Here is a 14,779-nt window from a genome sequence, read left to right as displayed (position 1 = left end):
CTTCACAGGTTCTAGAGGGGTGAATGAGGTCGGGCCTCTCTTCGGTGTCCATCCTTCTTCAGGGTGCATGTATCAGGCGTCGAACAGAATCTGCGTTTGCTACACTGTGAATGAGGAGGAGAAGCAATGACTCAAGAAGAGAGTTGTTGCAGAGTTTGCAGCAGGGGCTTATACAGCTGCCACTGGAGGAATTCAGGAAAAACTCATAGAAAAGTGAGTATTTTTAAGACATATTTTTGCTTTTATATATTTCTCAAACATGGATATATTCTTATATGACCACAAAGGAGTTTATATAAGTTTTAGATGTTCCACTTTCCTTCAGCAATGCTCTGTAAGGCAGTGTGTGATGTTGATAAAATCAATGCTTCAGAATAACTTAATCTGTTTCAGTCTTCAGGTTCCTTGCACATAACCTTTACAAAGCCCCATAATCAGGGATTAACATTCTGCCAGACTGAATTCAGAAATGTAAAATATTGCCAATGAACAGTTTATTGTATGAATAACATGCTTTAGATGCATTTTAAAGAAATCTTGTCACATATTACTAGAAAATGTTATAAAAGCAGTAATGACGATGGCTAAATGTGTGTGCCAACATAAATAAGTAAACCCACAGGCCCGAACAGGCTTGTTTTTGTATTTATGTGGAACAGGATCATAAAGGGGGAGAAGGCCTGTTGGTGACGGCCTATAATTTATGAGAAAAAAGGTGTAGGTGTGTTGTTGATGGTGTAAGAGCATGAAGGGCCTGTCTGTGGTGCGTGTCACAAGACAGTACAAGGCGTAAAGCCAACTGTGAAAAAATGTTGGAATTGTTCCATTGTCGTCTCAGATCGAATTCCCACAGGAATCCACACTTTCACCTGCACACGCACACAGCATGCAAAAAAATTTGATTATTATTTTAACTCTCATGATCTCAAAGCTTTGAATATTTCACCTGTTTCTTTTAGAACGCATGCTGCTGGTTCTCAGTCGTCACTCTGGTTTCGGTGCTTTCCCTGAGCTGGATGTACATCTGTCTGATTACTTTTAATGACCAAGAAGACGTTAACTGGTGAGTGATCACAAACATAAAGACAAATGGACCACATTGAATCAGGCACAAAAGCCCTCTCTTTCCTTTCTTTTTCTTCCCTTTCTTTCCTGGTGACCTTTATTCTGCTAACCCTATGTTGCCCTCTTTTTTCTATTATCAGGAAGGGCTTCACCAAACTGAAGACATGGGTGAACTGGTTCATGGTGCTGATCATCATTTCTGCAGTGATAACCTGCTACTGTGTTCTGATACTGGTGAGAATACACTGTTTGTAGTAATGATAGAAATAGATAACCAACAGTGGTGGGAAAAGTATTCAGATCCCTTACTGTAGTAAAAGTACTAATACCACACAGTGAAATTACTGCACTACAAGTTAAAGTCCTGCATTCAAAACTTACTGAAGTAAAAGTACAAAAATATCAGCATCAAAATGTACTTAAAGTATCAAAAGTTAAAGTATTCGTTATGCAGAATGGACGCACTCAGTTTGTTTTATATATTGTAAATATATTTTTAGAGTACTTGTTTAGAAACATTTATGTAAGCAGGGTTCTAATTTTGTAAAGACAGGGCTCATTTCTCATCAACTATGAGGTTTCATTTTAAAACAAATGTCTAATCACATTAAATTGATCATGTTTTCATGTTAAATCTTGACTTAAGCTGTCAGCTAAATGTGGAGGTGTAAAAAGTACATTTGCTTCTGAAATGTAGTGAAGTAGAAGTATAAAGTTATATAAAATGGAAATACTCCAGTAAAGTACAAGTACCTTAAAATTGTATGAATGAAAATGTACTTAGTTACATTCCACCACTGATAACCAAGTTCATTTACTGAAATTCTGTACTTAAATTCAAGGTTATTTCACTTGAGTATTTCCATTTTATGCAACTTTAAACTTCTTTTTTATTCTTTTTATTCACCTAAATTTGTCTGATAGCTTTGGTTACATTTCAGATGATATTTTGAGGGGATTTTAATATGTATGTAATAACCTGAATTTGCTGCTATACAACAAAACTGTATTCTCAATTGCATTTCATCAGGATTATAAAGTTGCCATTTTAAACTTGTGATTAACGTTGTGATTCGAAATAAATCTACAGTTTAAACATGTCTTTACCGGTGTGAACACTCATATACTGTACACAAAGTAATCTAGGAGAAAATATATTACTATGCATTTTAGTTGCATCTAAGCATAATTTGTAGGAGAGACCAGGCTGAAGTGTTCCTTATAGGAAATTAGCCTACTTCTTAAGTTAAATAAACTATTTAAAAGCTGAAAAAATGTTTTTCATATTTTTCATGAAAAGTTGACATGAGATATGGTTCTCACAGGACAGAAAAGCTGATGATACTTACATACTTTGACTCTAGTAAGAATTTGAAAGCAGGATTTTACTTGTAGTGGAGTGTACTTTTATCAGAGTTAAGGATCTGAATCGAGTGACTGCAGAATATTTGACCTTACTGTCACATGGGTGGTTGATTACTGGCAAGAGATTGGATGTTTAGAAATTAAACTAAATGAGAGACGGAGACATTGTTTAGTCTTGTATCATATAACCAGATATTATGACAGTAGTAAGTAGTAAGTAAGTAAGTATTGAGTAAGTTGCATTTTCATAACATTACACCTTTCATTACAGCTCTTTGCATTGTTCCAAGTTGCCTTAGGAGAACCTCTCAACTTACACTGGCTGCACAAGGTATCTAAATTATTTAACTGTCAAACTTTTTTATCCACATACACTGCAAAAAAAGAAAAGTTGGGTGAACTCAAAATTTCAAGGCAACAAACTTCAAAATCATTTTAAGTTGGACAATTAAACTAAATATTTTAATTTTTGTTTTTGAGTTTGCTCAACTCTGAATTTCTCTGGCCGCTATGAAATGTCAACTAATGTTGTGACCACAATTTTGAGTTAGCATTGATACGCTAATGGCTACTCTTGTAGCTGTAACAAGCAGCGCCGCTAGCATCAGTTAGCCGCTAGCATCAGTTAGCCGCTAGCTTTCGCTAATGACCAAATTTCACAACAAAGAAATAAGAGTTAGCAGAACTATTGTCCCTTGTTTTGAACCCCAACTTAAAGATATAAGTAACAACAACTCACAAACTTGTTTTTGAGCAGACAACTGGCTTCCTTTGTTGTGCTAACTTACATTATTGCCCTAAATGTCAAGTTTTACCAAATTAAATCAGTTTTAGGCCAAAAAATACAAGTTGGCTTTTTTGCAGTGTATGCATCATCTATATAGGTTGTTCAAATTGTTGATTGTATTTGTTTTTTAATCTTTACAGATTTTCTTATTTTTTGGTGTTCTATTCATCGTTTTCGGGGTCGCAGGAATTTCTCTCCAGTGGCGACAAGAATGGCCGACAGTTCTCCTCTCACTGCAGGTACGGCGAGGCTCTCGTGTCAGGGACTTATGGGAATTATATCATTTAAATGTATGTTGTTGTTGTTTTAGTTCTTAGTTTTCATCATGTGCTCCTGGTGTGCCTGTTGGTTTTCCTCTCAGGCCTCGGCTCCTTTCCTGCAGTTTGGTGCTGTTGGAGCGCTAACCCTGCTGAGCTCGTTCGTCTTCAAGGGCTTCCACTCGGCCAGAGGGAAATGTACGTCTCACACTCATCTGAAAGAACACACTGGCACAATTCAGATATGATTACAACCATGTTTGTGGATACATGTTTCACCCTTTATTAGGCAAAGAACTATATTTGGTAACTTCAGGTAATATTTCGAGAGAAAAGAGTTGCAAATTTACTAGATTAAAGTGGCAATTCTACAAAAAAAAAAGTCGCAGATTTAAGAGATTTAAAGTGGCAAATCTGCGCGAAAAAAGTTGTAGATTTACGAGTTAAAACTTACCAAATATAGTTCTTTGCCTGATAAAGGGTTAAGGAGGCAAAAATTGTACACTACATTTACCTGACAGCTTTAGTTACTTTTCAGGTCAAGATTTAACATAAAAACATGATCAATTTGAAATGATTATACATTTTTATAAATTAAACCACATAACAGTATATTAAGTAGTTAAAATCAGCCCTACCTGGACAACAGTAAGAGATAAGATATGCCTTTATTAGTCCCTGGAATTTTTGTAAATTTAATGTATGATTACTTTATTAATGTTAAAATGGCATTACATTTGGTGAAGAGAACATTATGATTTGTTTAGGACTCAAAATTTAAAGTTTAGGTCTTGGGAATTGAGGCTTCAGACATTAAAACAATGACTGTCTGGGCCCCACCTCTTCCTGCAAGGAAAAAAGGATACAAGACTTGAAAAGCACTGATGATATTCATGAAACCCCCCAAAGTACAAACAATGCTTGTTATTTACTCACACATCACAGCAGTGTAAACAGCTAGAGGAGATTATCTTATTGTTCAACTTTTGTTCTCACCAGGGTCCAAGTTCCTGATCGCAGTGATATTTGTAACGATGTCCGCCACCATCTTCCTGTGTCCCCTGATCATCCAGTCTCCATGTCTGATAGAAAAGCATGAAATACCTGAAAAACCAAACCTCTATGGTCACCGAGGCGCACCGATGGTGAGCATCCTGTTTTCTGTTTTACTTGACAACACCCTGAAGGTACACACGGCCCACCTCGCATTGTGTTGCATCTCTTTTCAACTTTTTCTCAACTTTCATTTCAAGTCTAACTTTAATCTTGCAGCCAGATCAAACACAGAACACACAGAGGCTTTGGCACACACACCAAAGTACATAAAACACGATAAAATATGTAAAATATTAATACCTCAAGTGACAACAAGAAATCCAGAGTATTAGTCATTGGTGTTTTTTTATTAAACTAATCAGTCACTATTTAACAAAGGTTTGACCTGGCCTTGGTCAGTCGAAACCTCAGATCGACTTCTTTTGAAATTGCACTCTCTGGACAGATTTGGCTGTCAATCATGTCATAACTCGCCAGGAGTTAGATGACATGATTGACAGCCAAATCTAAAGCAAATAAGTTTATTTCTCAACATGTCAGACTATTCCTCTCATTCATAAGCCACTCAAACATAAATATTGACTGCTACGGCCCATGAAAATATATTAATAATCTCCTGTCATCTGAAGAAAACCATACAATACATCATACTCCGTTTACTGATATGTTAAATGACTTTGCATTTCCATGTGCCAATACTCTCCGCCTGGCTCAGGTGTAAACAAATGTCCAATGATGTGCGGGCCCCATATGCTGTGCTTCTCTCCCTGTTAGTTTGCTGTGCTCCTGGGTCACCAATAAGCTTAAATTAACACTGAGTATTTGGGCTTGTGTGTGTGTGTTCACACAGCTTTAGGGTAGTTTGAGAGTTTAAGCACACAAATGTGTCTCACCCATCTGTCCTCACTGTGTTCAGCTGGCCCCGGAGAACACCATGATGTCGTTTGAAAGCAGCATCACATGCGGCGTGACAGCCTTTGAGACAGACGTGCAACTCAGGTAAATTTAGTGATTACAGCAATTTCTACAGAACCAGTAGTTACTGTCTCTAAACCTTTAAAGTGGGGAATAATAAGCAGTGGATGACATAGTTTAAATGTTCAAACATAATTTATGTTAAAGCAGATAAACATACTCTTTAATCCATTCCTTACACTTTTTCCTTATGTTTTGGGCTTCAGAAAGGCTCTGGCTAGGTAGCCCTTTATAGGGCCATTAATGATAATAATAATAATAATAATAATAATAATTTCATTGGAGGATTGGAGGATATTACAAGACTTTTACTTTTGTGACTTTTTTCAAAATGTTGTATTTTTATGTTGCAAATCAAGGTCAGCTGAGTTATTCTTATTAATTTTGTTCTTATTATACTGATTAAATGATCAGTTAATTTCATCTGGTTGTTGATATCGAGAGCTGCAGGGATGGCGTATTATTGTAAGCCAATCTGGAAGTTAGCATCACCCTGCTTCCCTTGACAAAAGAAATTGGATTATTGCAGAAATTAAGCTCCGTGGCAGCATTTAATATCCTTACATGTTTTGTTCAGCAAGATAATCTTCACAAATGAAGACCACTTTATGATTTTTGGAGTATAAATGCAACTGATAGATGTGTTAGCCTATGAACAAACTTCACCATGGTCACAAAGCTTCAGTGTCAACACCACTAAGCCGATGATGGCAATTCACATTCCAGACGACCTCTGTAGGCTCTGTAGGAGCAGGGTATTTACTGATGCTTTTCATGTGGAATAACAAAAAGTGAGAATTAAAAAAACATTGCAGTGCAGAAATGCTGCAGCACTCCTGCAATAACTCAGAGACAAAAAACGGGTCATAAATTACTTTAAACCCATGCACAACATATACAAATTGTTATAGCTATTTTTTGTTTGTTTTTTTCCAAGCATTCTGTATATCTCCTCTAAATGTCCCTTTTTATTTTATTTATTTATTTAGTATTATTATTATTATTTGTTTGGTATTATTATGTATGTATGTATGTATACATGTGTATGTGTGTGTGTATGTATGTATGTATGTGTGTATATATATATGTATATTTTAATTTTTCGTTTTTTATTATTGTTTATTTGGCTACTGTTCACCCCTCCTGTTTTTCTTTGAGGGGGAGAGAGTTGTATTTTCTCATTATCATTACTATTTATTGTTTTTTGCTTATTTTATGTGAATGTAACTCTCTGGTTCGGGGGGCGGGGGGTTGTTCTAAAAGGGGGAAAAATGGGTGAATTGTACCTTTTCTGATTGAATATGTATTATGTCCTGACAACCCAATAAAGATATATATGATAAATTACTTTAAACACCTTTTAATTGGGATTGTTTTGGCCACGCAGATCATTTCTTTTACTGTGTTTCTATCCTAGTAAAGACAGAATTCCCTTCCTGATGCATGACAATGAGTCTTTCGGGTTCTTGTTGAGAACGACAGACGTAAAGAAGAAATTCAATGACAAAGACTTCAGCAGCAGCAGCAACCTCACCTGGAAAGAGTTACAGACTTTGAATGCAGGTGAATGGTTCCTAGAGGTGAGGCCTATGCTTTGAAACATGACTGTCCACACTCTCACATGAATGTTTATGTGTGTTTTTATGCAGGGTGCTACAGTTACAGGAAGTATATTATCTGATTTTTCAGACAGATCCTTTCCGTTCGGTGTCCAGCCTCTCAGAAGAGGAGAAGAAAACAGCAAAGAATCAGAGCATACCCTCCTTACTTCAGCTCCTGAACCTCGCTAAGCAGCACAACATCTCAGTGATATTTGACCTTTATAGTCCCAATCAGGAGAATGACACAGTTGACACAGTGGACACTATCTTGAGATCTGGCATTGACCAAAGCCTGGTGAGTCTAATTCCAATCCCTCTAACGGAATTTGAGATATTTCATGATAAGGAATATTGTCTAAAGGCGTTGCATGTTCCTTTTTATAGATCCTGTGGCTTCCTCCAGCAGAGAGAGAATATGTGAGAAAGACGGCTCCAGGATTCATCCAGGTTTATAACAACGAATCTGAAATGCTGGACAATGGAGAGGACCACCTGAATGTGAAATACAGCAAGTTTAGTACAGATGAAATCAGGTAAAGAAATAAAATAACATCTTAATTATTTAGTACTAGAGGGCATACACAGTAGCCTGTTAGTTAGAAGTGTGTGTGTGTGTGTGTGTGTAGCATGCTGAGACACACTGCTGGCACTGAATATAAAGACGCAGGATCGGCCTCTGGGGAATGATATTTGAAATAATGTCCCAACCCATGGGTGTTGTTCCACTGATGAAAAAACAAACTAATTAGTTACTAAAGAATGAAAAGCAGTGTAGAAACATGTTTTAGGAAAGTGCTGCACAGAGATAGAACACCACAAAATGTCTGTAGTTGCCTAAAAACATCATGTTTAAACATGTCAAATGGTCATTTTTAGCTCTCTATGTGTCTGTAAGCTAAAGCACCAGAAAACATATTACTGCATAGTTACCTGATTTATACATATTCCACCACAACACAAGTACATCTTGTCAAAATGCTTTAGCTTAACTTAAATAAATGTACACTGTAAAAAAAGATAAACAATAGCTACTCAATAAAATTGAGGCAACAGATTGCATGCAATATTATTAATTAAATCTAACTAGGTTACAAGTTGAGTTGATAACAACTCAACAGGAAGTGCCTGTCATTTAAAAACTGACTAATTCTATTGTGTTGGATTCATTCAAAATTCTCTTGATTTAGAATTACATACACATAAATATTATATTTAATGTGATCAAAATAAGTAGATTATATCTCAAACAGTTTTATATTAAAGTTACTTAAACAACTGCCTCAAAATCAAGGATGCATTTATATTTAATACATTTTATCAAATATATTAAGTAAAATGAAATGACTATAGAATAATTTATTACAGTGTAGTTAGACTGGATATATGGATTGAATTTACGACAAAATGCACTATGCAAGTAACATGAGGCATACTAAATGTGTGTATCCATGATTGTCCTTGTAAAAACTTGTTTTTGCGGTTCATCAGCTTATAAGAAGTAGTAGTATGGATTCTTCACCCCTGTTGGTAATGCATTTCACCACACTATGGCCTTTGGCATTTTCCTGTTGATTGCTAGTAGAGGGAATTGACAAGGAGGCTCCTTCTGTAAATACAAAGTCAACAGAGAGCAAGAGCTTGTACATGGTGTTCTAGCCTTATGACATGGCTTTCTATATTGAACTACACGATTATTGTGGCCGAGAGAATTTGCAATACTGTCACTATTGCAATATCTATAGAAGAGGAAGAAAATGCTGAGTCAAATTTATCACCAACTTTATTATCGTGCATTTTATCTCTTTTTGGGAGAAAGAATTACACTCAAAATTCAAAGAAGAGAGGGTCTGTTACCATAACTTCACAAAAAAAGCAAGAATGAAGAAAAAACAGAAATAATTTCAGAGGCGCTGGATTATTTAGGGTTGGGTGATGTCAACTAAATTGGCATGTAGCATGGTTAGGTTAACTCAAAGAGTTTTTTGGCAAAATAATGTGCCGATCTATAGATGCATTCCTACTTATAAACCCAGAGATAAATGCCAGATATATACGGTTACAGCAGCTAAAATAACGTATAATTTATGACACTGTGCAGTGCAGATAGTGAGTCCAGTTTCACCCTGCTTCCAGTCTTTATGCTAAGCTACGCTAACAGTGTCACTCTGCTTCTAGTCTTTGTGCTAAGCTACGCTAACAGTTTCACCCTGCTTCTAGTCTTTGTGCTAAGCTACGCTAACAGTCACTCTGCTTCTAGTCTTTGTGCTAAGCTACGCTAACAGTTTCACCCTGCTTCTAGTCTTTGTGCTAAGCTACGCTAACAGTTTCACTCTGCTTCTAGTCTTTGTGCTAAGCTACGCTAACAGTGTCACTCTGCTTGCGGTCTTTACGCTAACATACGCTAATAGTTCAGACCTGCACTCCCAGCCTTACAGGTCAGGAGACTGTAGTAGTAAGCTAGCTCTGGTCACCTTTCCAGACCCATTATTTACAAAATTTTATCATATGTGTATTATTAACATGATATCAATATGATTGTCAATACCGGTATATCTCGACACCCCTACTTCCAATATACCACTTCTCTCTTTATTAATTTCTACAAAGTTCTACATCTCACTTTCTAGACTATGTTATTAAGTTGTTTTTAATCTGTTACTTTTGCAGTTCTACATATGAATTGTTCTCCATTGTTTGTGTCTGACAGGGTTCTTCGGAGCATGAACATCACGGTGAACCTGTGGGTGGTTAATGATCGCTGGCTGTTCTCTCTGCTGTGGTGTGCAGGGGCCAGCTCCGTTACCACCAACTCCTGCCACCTCCTAAAGGAGATGCAGCAGCCTGACTGGACCTTGGTGAGCAACACACACAGCTGCACACACAGAAGCTGCTTCCCTTTCTGTTCATTTCACTCTACATCATTAAACGCCATCAGTTTAAGGACTTGTTTCGGAGCAGAAATAAGATGCACCTTGACCCTATGAGTGTTTATGTATTTCAGGGGCCTTCTACATACAGAATAATCTGGATTATAGTGGACATTGTATCTTTTCTGATAATGATTGGACTCTACATCTTTCAGAGGTAAGCGGAGCAGATGTTTACTGTTTACATTTGTGTCTGTTGTTGTTTGTGAAAGTGAATAGATTGACTCATCCACATCACTGTTTCTGCCAGGAAAACATACTGTTTCCGTCACAGAAAAGGTACTGTATGTTTAGATTGTAATGTTAATATTGGGGCTACAACTAAGGATCATCTTCATTACTGATCAGTCTACAGATTATTCTCACAATTAATCTATTAATGGTTATCAACGTATGTCACATTAATTAACATAATTTTTTTTCCAGAAAGCTCTAGACGCAAATAATTTCACTTTCACTTCACAGTAATATAAAATAAAGTGTGATTATTTTTTATGCTTGAAAAATGATTTTTGCAATTAATTGATTGATTCCTTTCTATTGGTGGAATAATCTATTAACTAACTAATTGTTTCATCTCTCATTAACATACTAACACTAATGATACTAAATAAATACTGGCTACATTACTAACATTTTATAACAGCTCATATATTTATTAAAGTGCGTACGGCTATCTTCAGATACCATTACTGTCCACAAATCCATGTGGTGATATTAATCCAAGTTATCATTTTGGTTTGATGTGAAATTAATCACTTTATAATGAAACTACAATGACCAAATTAACACTGTCAATAACGTGAGGTTGTATTTACTACTAAGCATGGACAATGGAGGTAAAAAGTTGTAATTATGGCTCGCTGTTAATCAATTAATAACACTTCCTTGATCAGTTGGGCAATTCATAATAGACTTTGGAATGCAGTGTTAAAAAAAAACACATTTTTTACTGTGATCCACTTATTAAGAACTTCAAACATTTATTTGAACATTTTAAAATATGTAAAACTGCAGAATTGATGGATTCAAATTCTTTGTTAACAGCTTGATAACAGTTTCAAGTGAGAAAAATAAATAAGATTAGATTAGATAAGAGAACTTTTCAGTGCTACAGCAGCAAAAAGTGTACAGCAAAAATAGAAAGAAGTATCAATAAAATACTAATAAATATAGGAACAAGAAACATTAACAAGAAATATAAAAATATTTGCAATTTAGACAAGAAGAAATATATATAAAAAAGTATTAACAGTATTATATTCAACACTAAATAATAATATAAAATTGGCAACAATATATACAATATAGACAGTTGAAAATTGCACTATTATATTAAATTAAAAAAAATATTTGTATTGCACAGTAAGGAGTATTGAAGGTATTGATATTGCAGGGTTTATGTACATTAAAGTGCAGTTATTGTCAGTTTTGGTGTGTGTGGTCTACTGGGAGCAGTGCTGGTTGTACAAAAATGTATTAATCCTGTTTTAATAATAGTTTCCAAGGGATCTATAAATTATTAGGAGAAATATTTATTAACCATAAACAAAACAATTAGTTACAGCTTGTGAACCCTTGACCGGTGTGATGTGTTAGAATTTACAAATGTATTCTTTGTGACTCTTCGCAGGAGCAGAGAAGCAAGGAGACAATATTTCTGCCTGGAACGAGAAAGAACTCTCTCCCTTCTTACCGACGGCGTAGCTCGCCAGACTCCAGCATGAGATTTTTCCAGTTAGAAACTGATGTGGATCTTTGTCTGCACCGCCTGAATCCTTTGGACGTACATCAGGAAGAAAGTTAATGTGAATAACATATACTGTATTTTAAAGCCATGGAAATAAGAATATTGTTTTTTTTCAGACGCATTAATCAAATAAGTGCCACTGGGTGGCAGTTTTACCTTTATGTTTTTGTATAAGTCTAGCTGGTTAACTGGGTCTTAATCATTCTTCTGTTACTACTTAAAGTACGAAGCTTTTCTCTGATTGTATCACTGCAACGTGCACGGTAGATCTGCACTGGATTTCCTCTTGGCACTTTATGTCATTTTAATGTTGTTTCTTCTGTTGTTGCTGTTTTGATTTGTCACAAAACTTTTTTTCATGGTGTCACCACAGCAGAAAATACATGTAGGCCTATGAACTGTAACCTGAGCCAAAAGCACTACAACTATTTTCTACACTGAACTGTGTCTTTGTAATTCTCAACATGAATAAATACTTTATAATTTTTTTTAAAACAAACAAGAAAAATCTGATTTCTGTACAGAAAAAGTATTTTTTTTATTCGAAAAAGTTGTAGAAAAGCTGCATTAAATCATATGGTTCCTTCTTTCTTAATGTTAAAATACAGTATTTTTCCAACATATTTTATGCACCCCAGTCTTAATTTTTTGGTTTAATTCTTTGGTTTTTGTTTTTAAAATGGGAGTCACATTTTCTCCAAGGATGCTTTACATCCTTGAGACAACAAATGGAAAATCACACTACAAAAAGGCCTATATAAAATAAAACATGCCTTTAATTCTTTAAACAATTGTGTATATTTAGAGATTCACACGCATGCTTGTAAGTTTTTTTATTTTTTTATTTAAATTTGTGGAAAGTAACTAATCACATTTACTTACGTACAATGCTTAAGTACTTGTACCTTTCTAGATGATTTTTTAAAAAATTTTATACATTTCTTTTTTTAATTCCACTGAATTTATCTGGCAGCTACAAGTTACCTGTAGAGGAAGCCTATGATATATAATAAAATGAATTGATATGCACTAAATGAAACCACCCAAGAACAGTATATAAAATGGAAACAATTAGCTCTGCAACAGTGAGCAACATTATTGAAATGCTCATAATTTGTGTAATGCAATCTAATACTATAATAAGCCTATACAAAAATGTAACACTGCCAGAGCCCATAATAAGAACTATTACATTCATACATTTTGTATATAGTTATTTATTTATTTAAAAGCGGGGATTTTACTGTTATGTTGCTACCTTTGCTTCAGTAAAGTATATTATTTATTTATTTATTTCACAGCACTGAGATGTTAAATATTACCTATATAAATACACTGAAAAAGCTATGCGTTCCGACCCCAAAATGCACCATTATACCCACCTGAGCTCATTATCTGATGCATCTGCAACATATCAAGACATGATACAATGTGTACGAATAAAAATATACGGTATATATAAAAATGGGATGGGATGTGAGGGTAAAAACGACTTCCCGTTGCCTCGGGGCAGTGGTATGCGGTCGAGAGTGTACTGTGTACTCAGTGTACTCCGCGGATTTAGCATCGCACCCCTGAAACATTTGTCAGACTCACTCACCGAGATATAAAACGGTTTGTTAATTCCCACATTCTTCTTCCTCGTCAAAGCCTTCCGCCTACATTACCCATGATGCAACCCGGCCGCCGACAGTTGGGTCAGAGATTCGGTTCGGTTATGCTAGTAGCGGCTAATGTAGCCTCGAGCTGCTAGCCTCCACCGGAGATGCGGAGCGGGCTCCAAAGGTCTGGTAAGCGCACTTCTTTTCCAACTCCACACCCTCAGATTGTTGCTCATCTTCAAACTTGCAGTCTAAAACCCCAAACCGACGCTGACTCACTCGCGGCAATTTATCAGGCTTCACACAGCTCCCTCTGGAGCCACAACAGGCTGTATACAACTTTTTTTTTCACATTATGCTGTAAGCTAGCTCCTCTATAACTGTGATTTCCCAGCACCGCCTTAACGCACCACTAGATGGCACACAATGCTAACATTTGAAAGGACACGACTTGAGGTAGAAAAAAAAACTTTTAAATATCGTCACCCTGTTAAAATAATCTCATTTTTTTCAAGTTTTGCAGGAAACACAAAAAACTTCACCAAAAGTGTAACATATGACATTTATTGATCATTCCACTAAAAAAGGATGTAACAAATGATGGCTATTGGCATAGTAATAGCTCTGTGTGTAAATTATGTAACTCAAGAGAAATACATGACTTAGGCAATTTTTTGAACATGCCTTTGTGACTTAAGCAAGATATGGTAACACTTTATTTTGAAGGTGTCGACATAAGAGTCACACAAGCCTGTCAGAAACATGACATGACAAGTATCATAAGAGTATCATAAGAGTCACACAAGCCTGTCAGAAACATGACATGACAAGTATCATGAGCATTAATGTTACTTCAAAGTGTCATTGATGTTCATGACACATCCCATGTCATGTTTATGACACACGCTCATGTCACTCTTATGTAGACACCTTCAAAATAAAGTGTTACCATATCTTGCTTAAGTTACAAAGGCATGTTCAAAAAATTGCCTAAGTCACATTTTATTTTGACTTAGGCATAATAAATCCGCTTAAGTCACACACTTGACATAGGCCATTATCTTAAAGGGGTAAAATTAAATGATCTGATCAACTGAGGATGTAGGTGATTTCCCCATAGGTGGCCATGAGGAGATGATTGAGGCAAAAAAAAAAAAAAAAAAATTGACAAAAAATGACTTAGGCGTGACTACATCAAACTGATTGATTACCAATGATGAAGTCATGCAGCAGATAGCCAAAGTTAACAACAGGTTGGTTAAATGTATGTATATTCATGTTAGAGCGTTTTATTGAGGCCACAGGACTGCTTTCCAACGAAGGCGGGGCATGTGTGTGTGTGTGTGAGGGGAGGAGGAACATATCACGCTCCGGGGCCGTTTTTTTTTTTTGCTG

At 35.9% G+C, this 14,779-nt stretch overlaps 2 protein-coding genes across 3 annotated transcripts in view; both read left to right on the top strand.

The window, feature by feature from the left end:
- The first annotated feature begins 6 nt into the window (after positions 1 to 6).
- Positions 7 to 12,304, top strand: gdpd2 (glycerophosphodiester phosphodiesterase domain containing 2). Of its 2 annotated transcripts, XM_059346232.1 has the most exons (15): positions 7 to 213; positions 960 to 1,063; positions 1,206 to 1,299; positions 2,702 to 2,761; positions 3,358 to 3,456; positions 3,579 to 3,672; positions 4,474 to 4,619; positions 5,447 to 5,529; positions 6,923 to 7,085; positions 7,195 to 7,401; positions 7,491 to 7,639; positions 9,814 to 9,961; positions 10,108 to 10,190; positions 10,284 to 10,312; positions 11,667 to 12,304. In XM_059346232.1, the coding sequence occupies exons 1-15, from the start codon at positions 127 to 129 to the stop codon at positions 11,738 to 11,740; spliced, it is 1,620 nt and encodes a 539-aa protein (XP_059202215.1). In that variant the 5' UTR covers positions 7 to 126; the 3' UTR covers positions 11,741 to 12,304. The 2 variants fall into 2 exon arrangements, with proteins under 2 accessions (XP_059202215.1, XP_059202216.1); XM_059346233.1 differs by lacking the exon at positions 10,284 to 10,312 and having other exon boundaries at positions 9 to 213.
- A 1,229-nt stretch (positions 12,305 to 13,533) lies between these two features.
- Positions 13,534 to 14,779, top strand: part of dlg3 (discs, large homolog 3 (Drosophila)) — a 105,927-nt gene continuing 104,681 nt past the window's right edge. The window contains exon 1 of the mRNA XM_059346754.1: positions 13,534 to 13,573. Coding sequence (XP_059202737.1) covers positions 13,549 to 13,573 — 25 coding nt within the window. The 5' untranslated portion in view covers positions 13,534 to 13,548. The remainder of the gene's footprint in view (positions 13,574 to 14,779) is intronic.

This window comes from Centropristis striata, chromosome 12 (genome assembly GCF_030273125.1).
Source record: "Centropristis striata isolate RG_2023a ecotype Rhode Island chromosome 12, C.striata_1.0, whole genome shotgun sequence".
In the NCBI taxonomy this organism is placed as follows: Eukaryota; Metazoa; Chordata; class Actinopteri; order Perciformes; family Serranidae; genus Centropristis; species Centropristis striata.
This window is presented reverse-complemented; position numbering and strand designations above follow the sequence as displayed.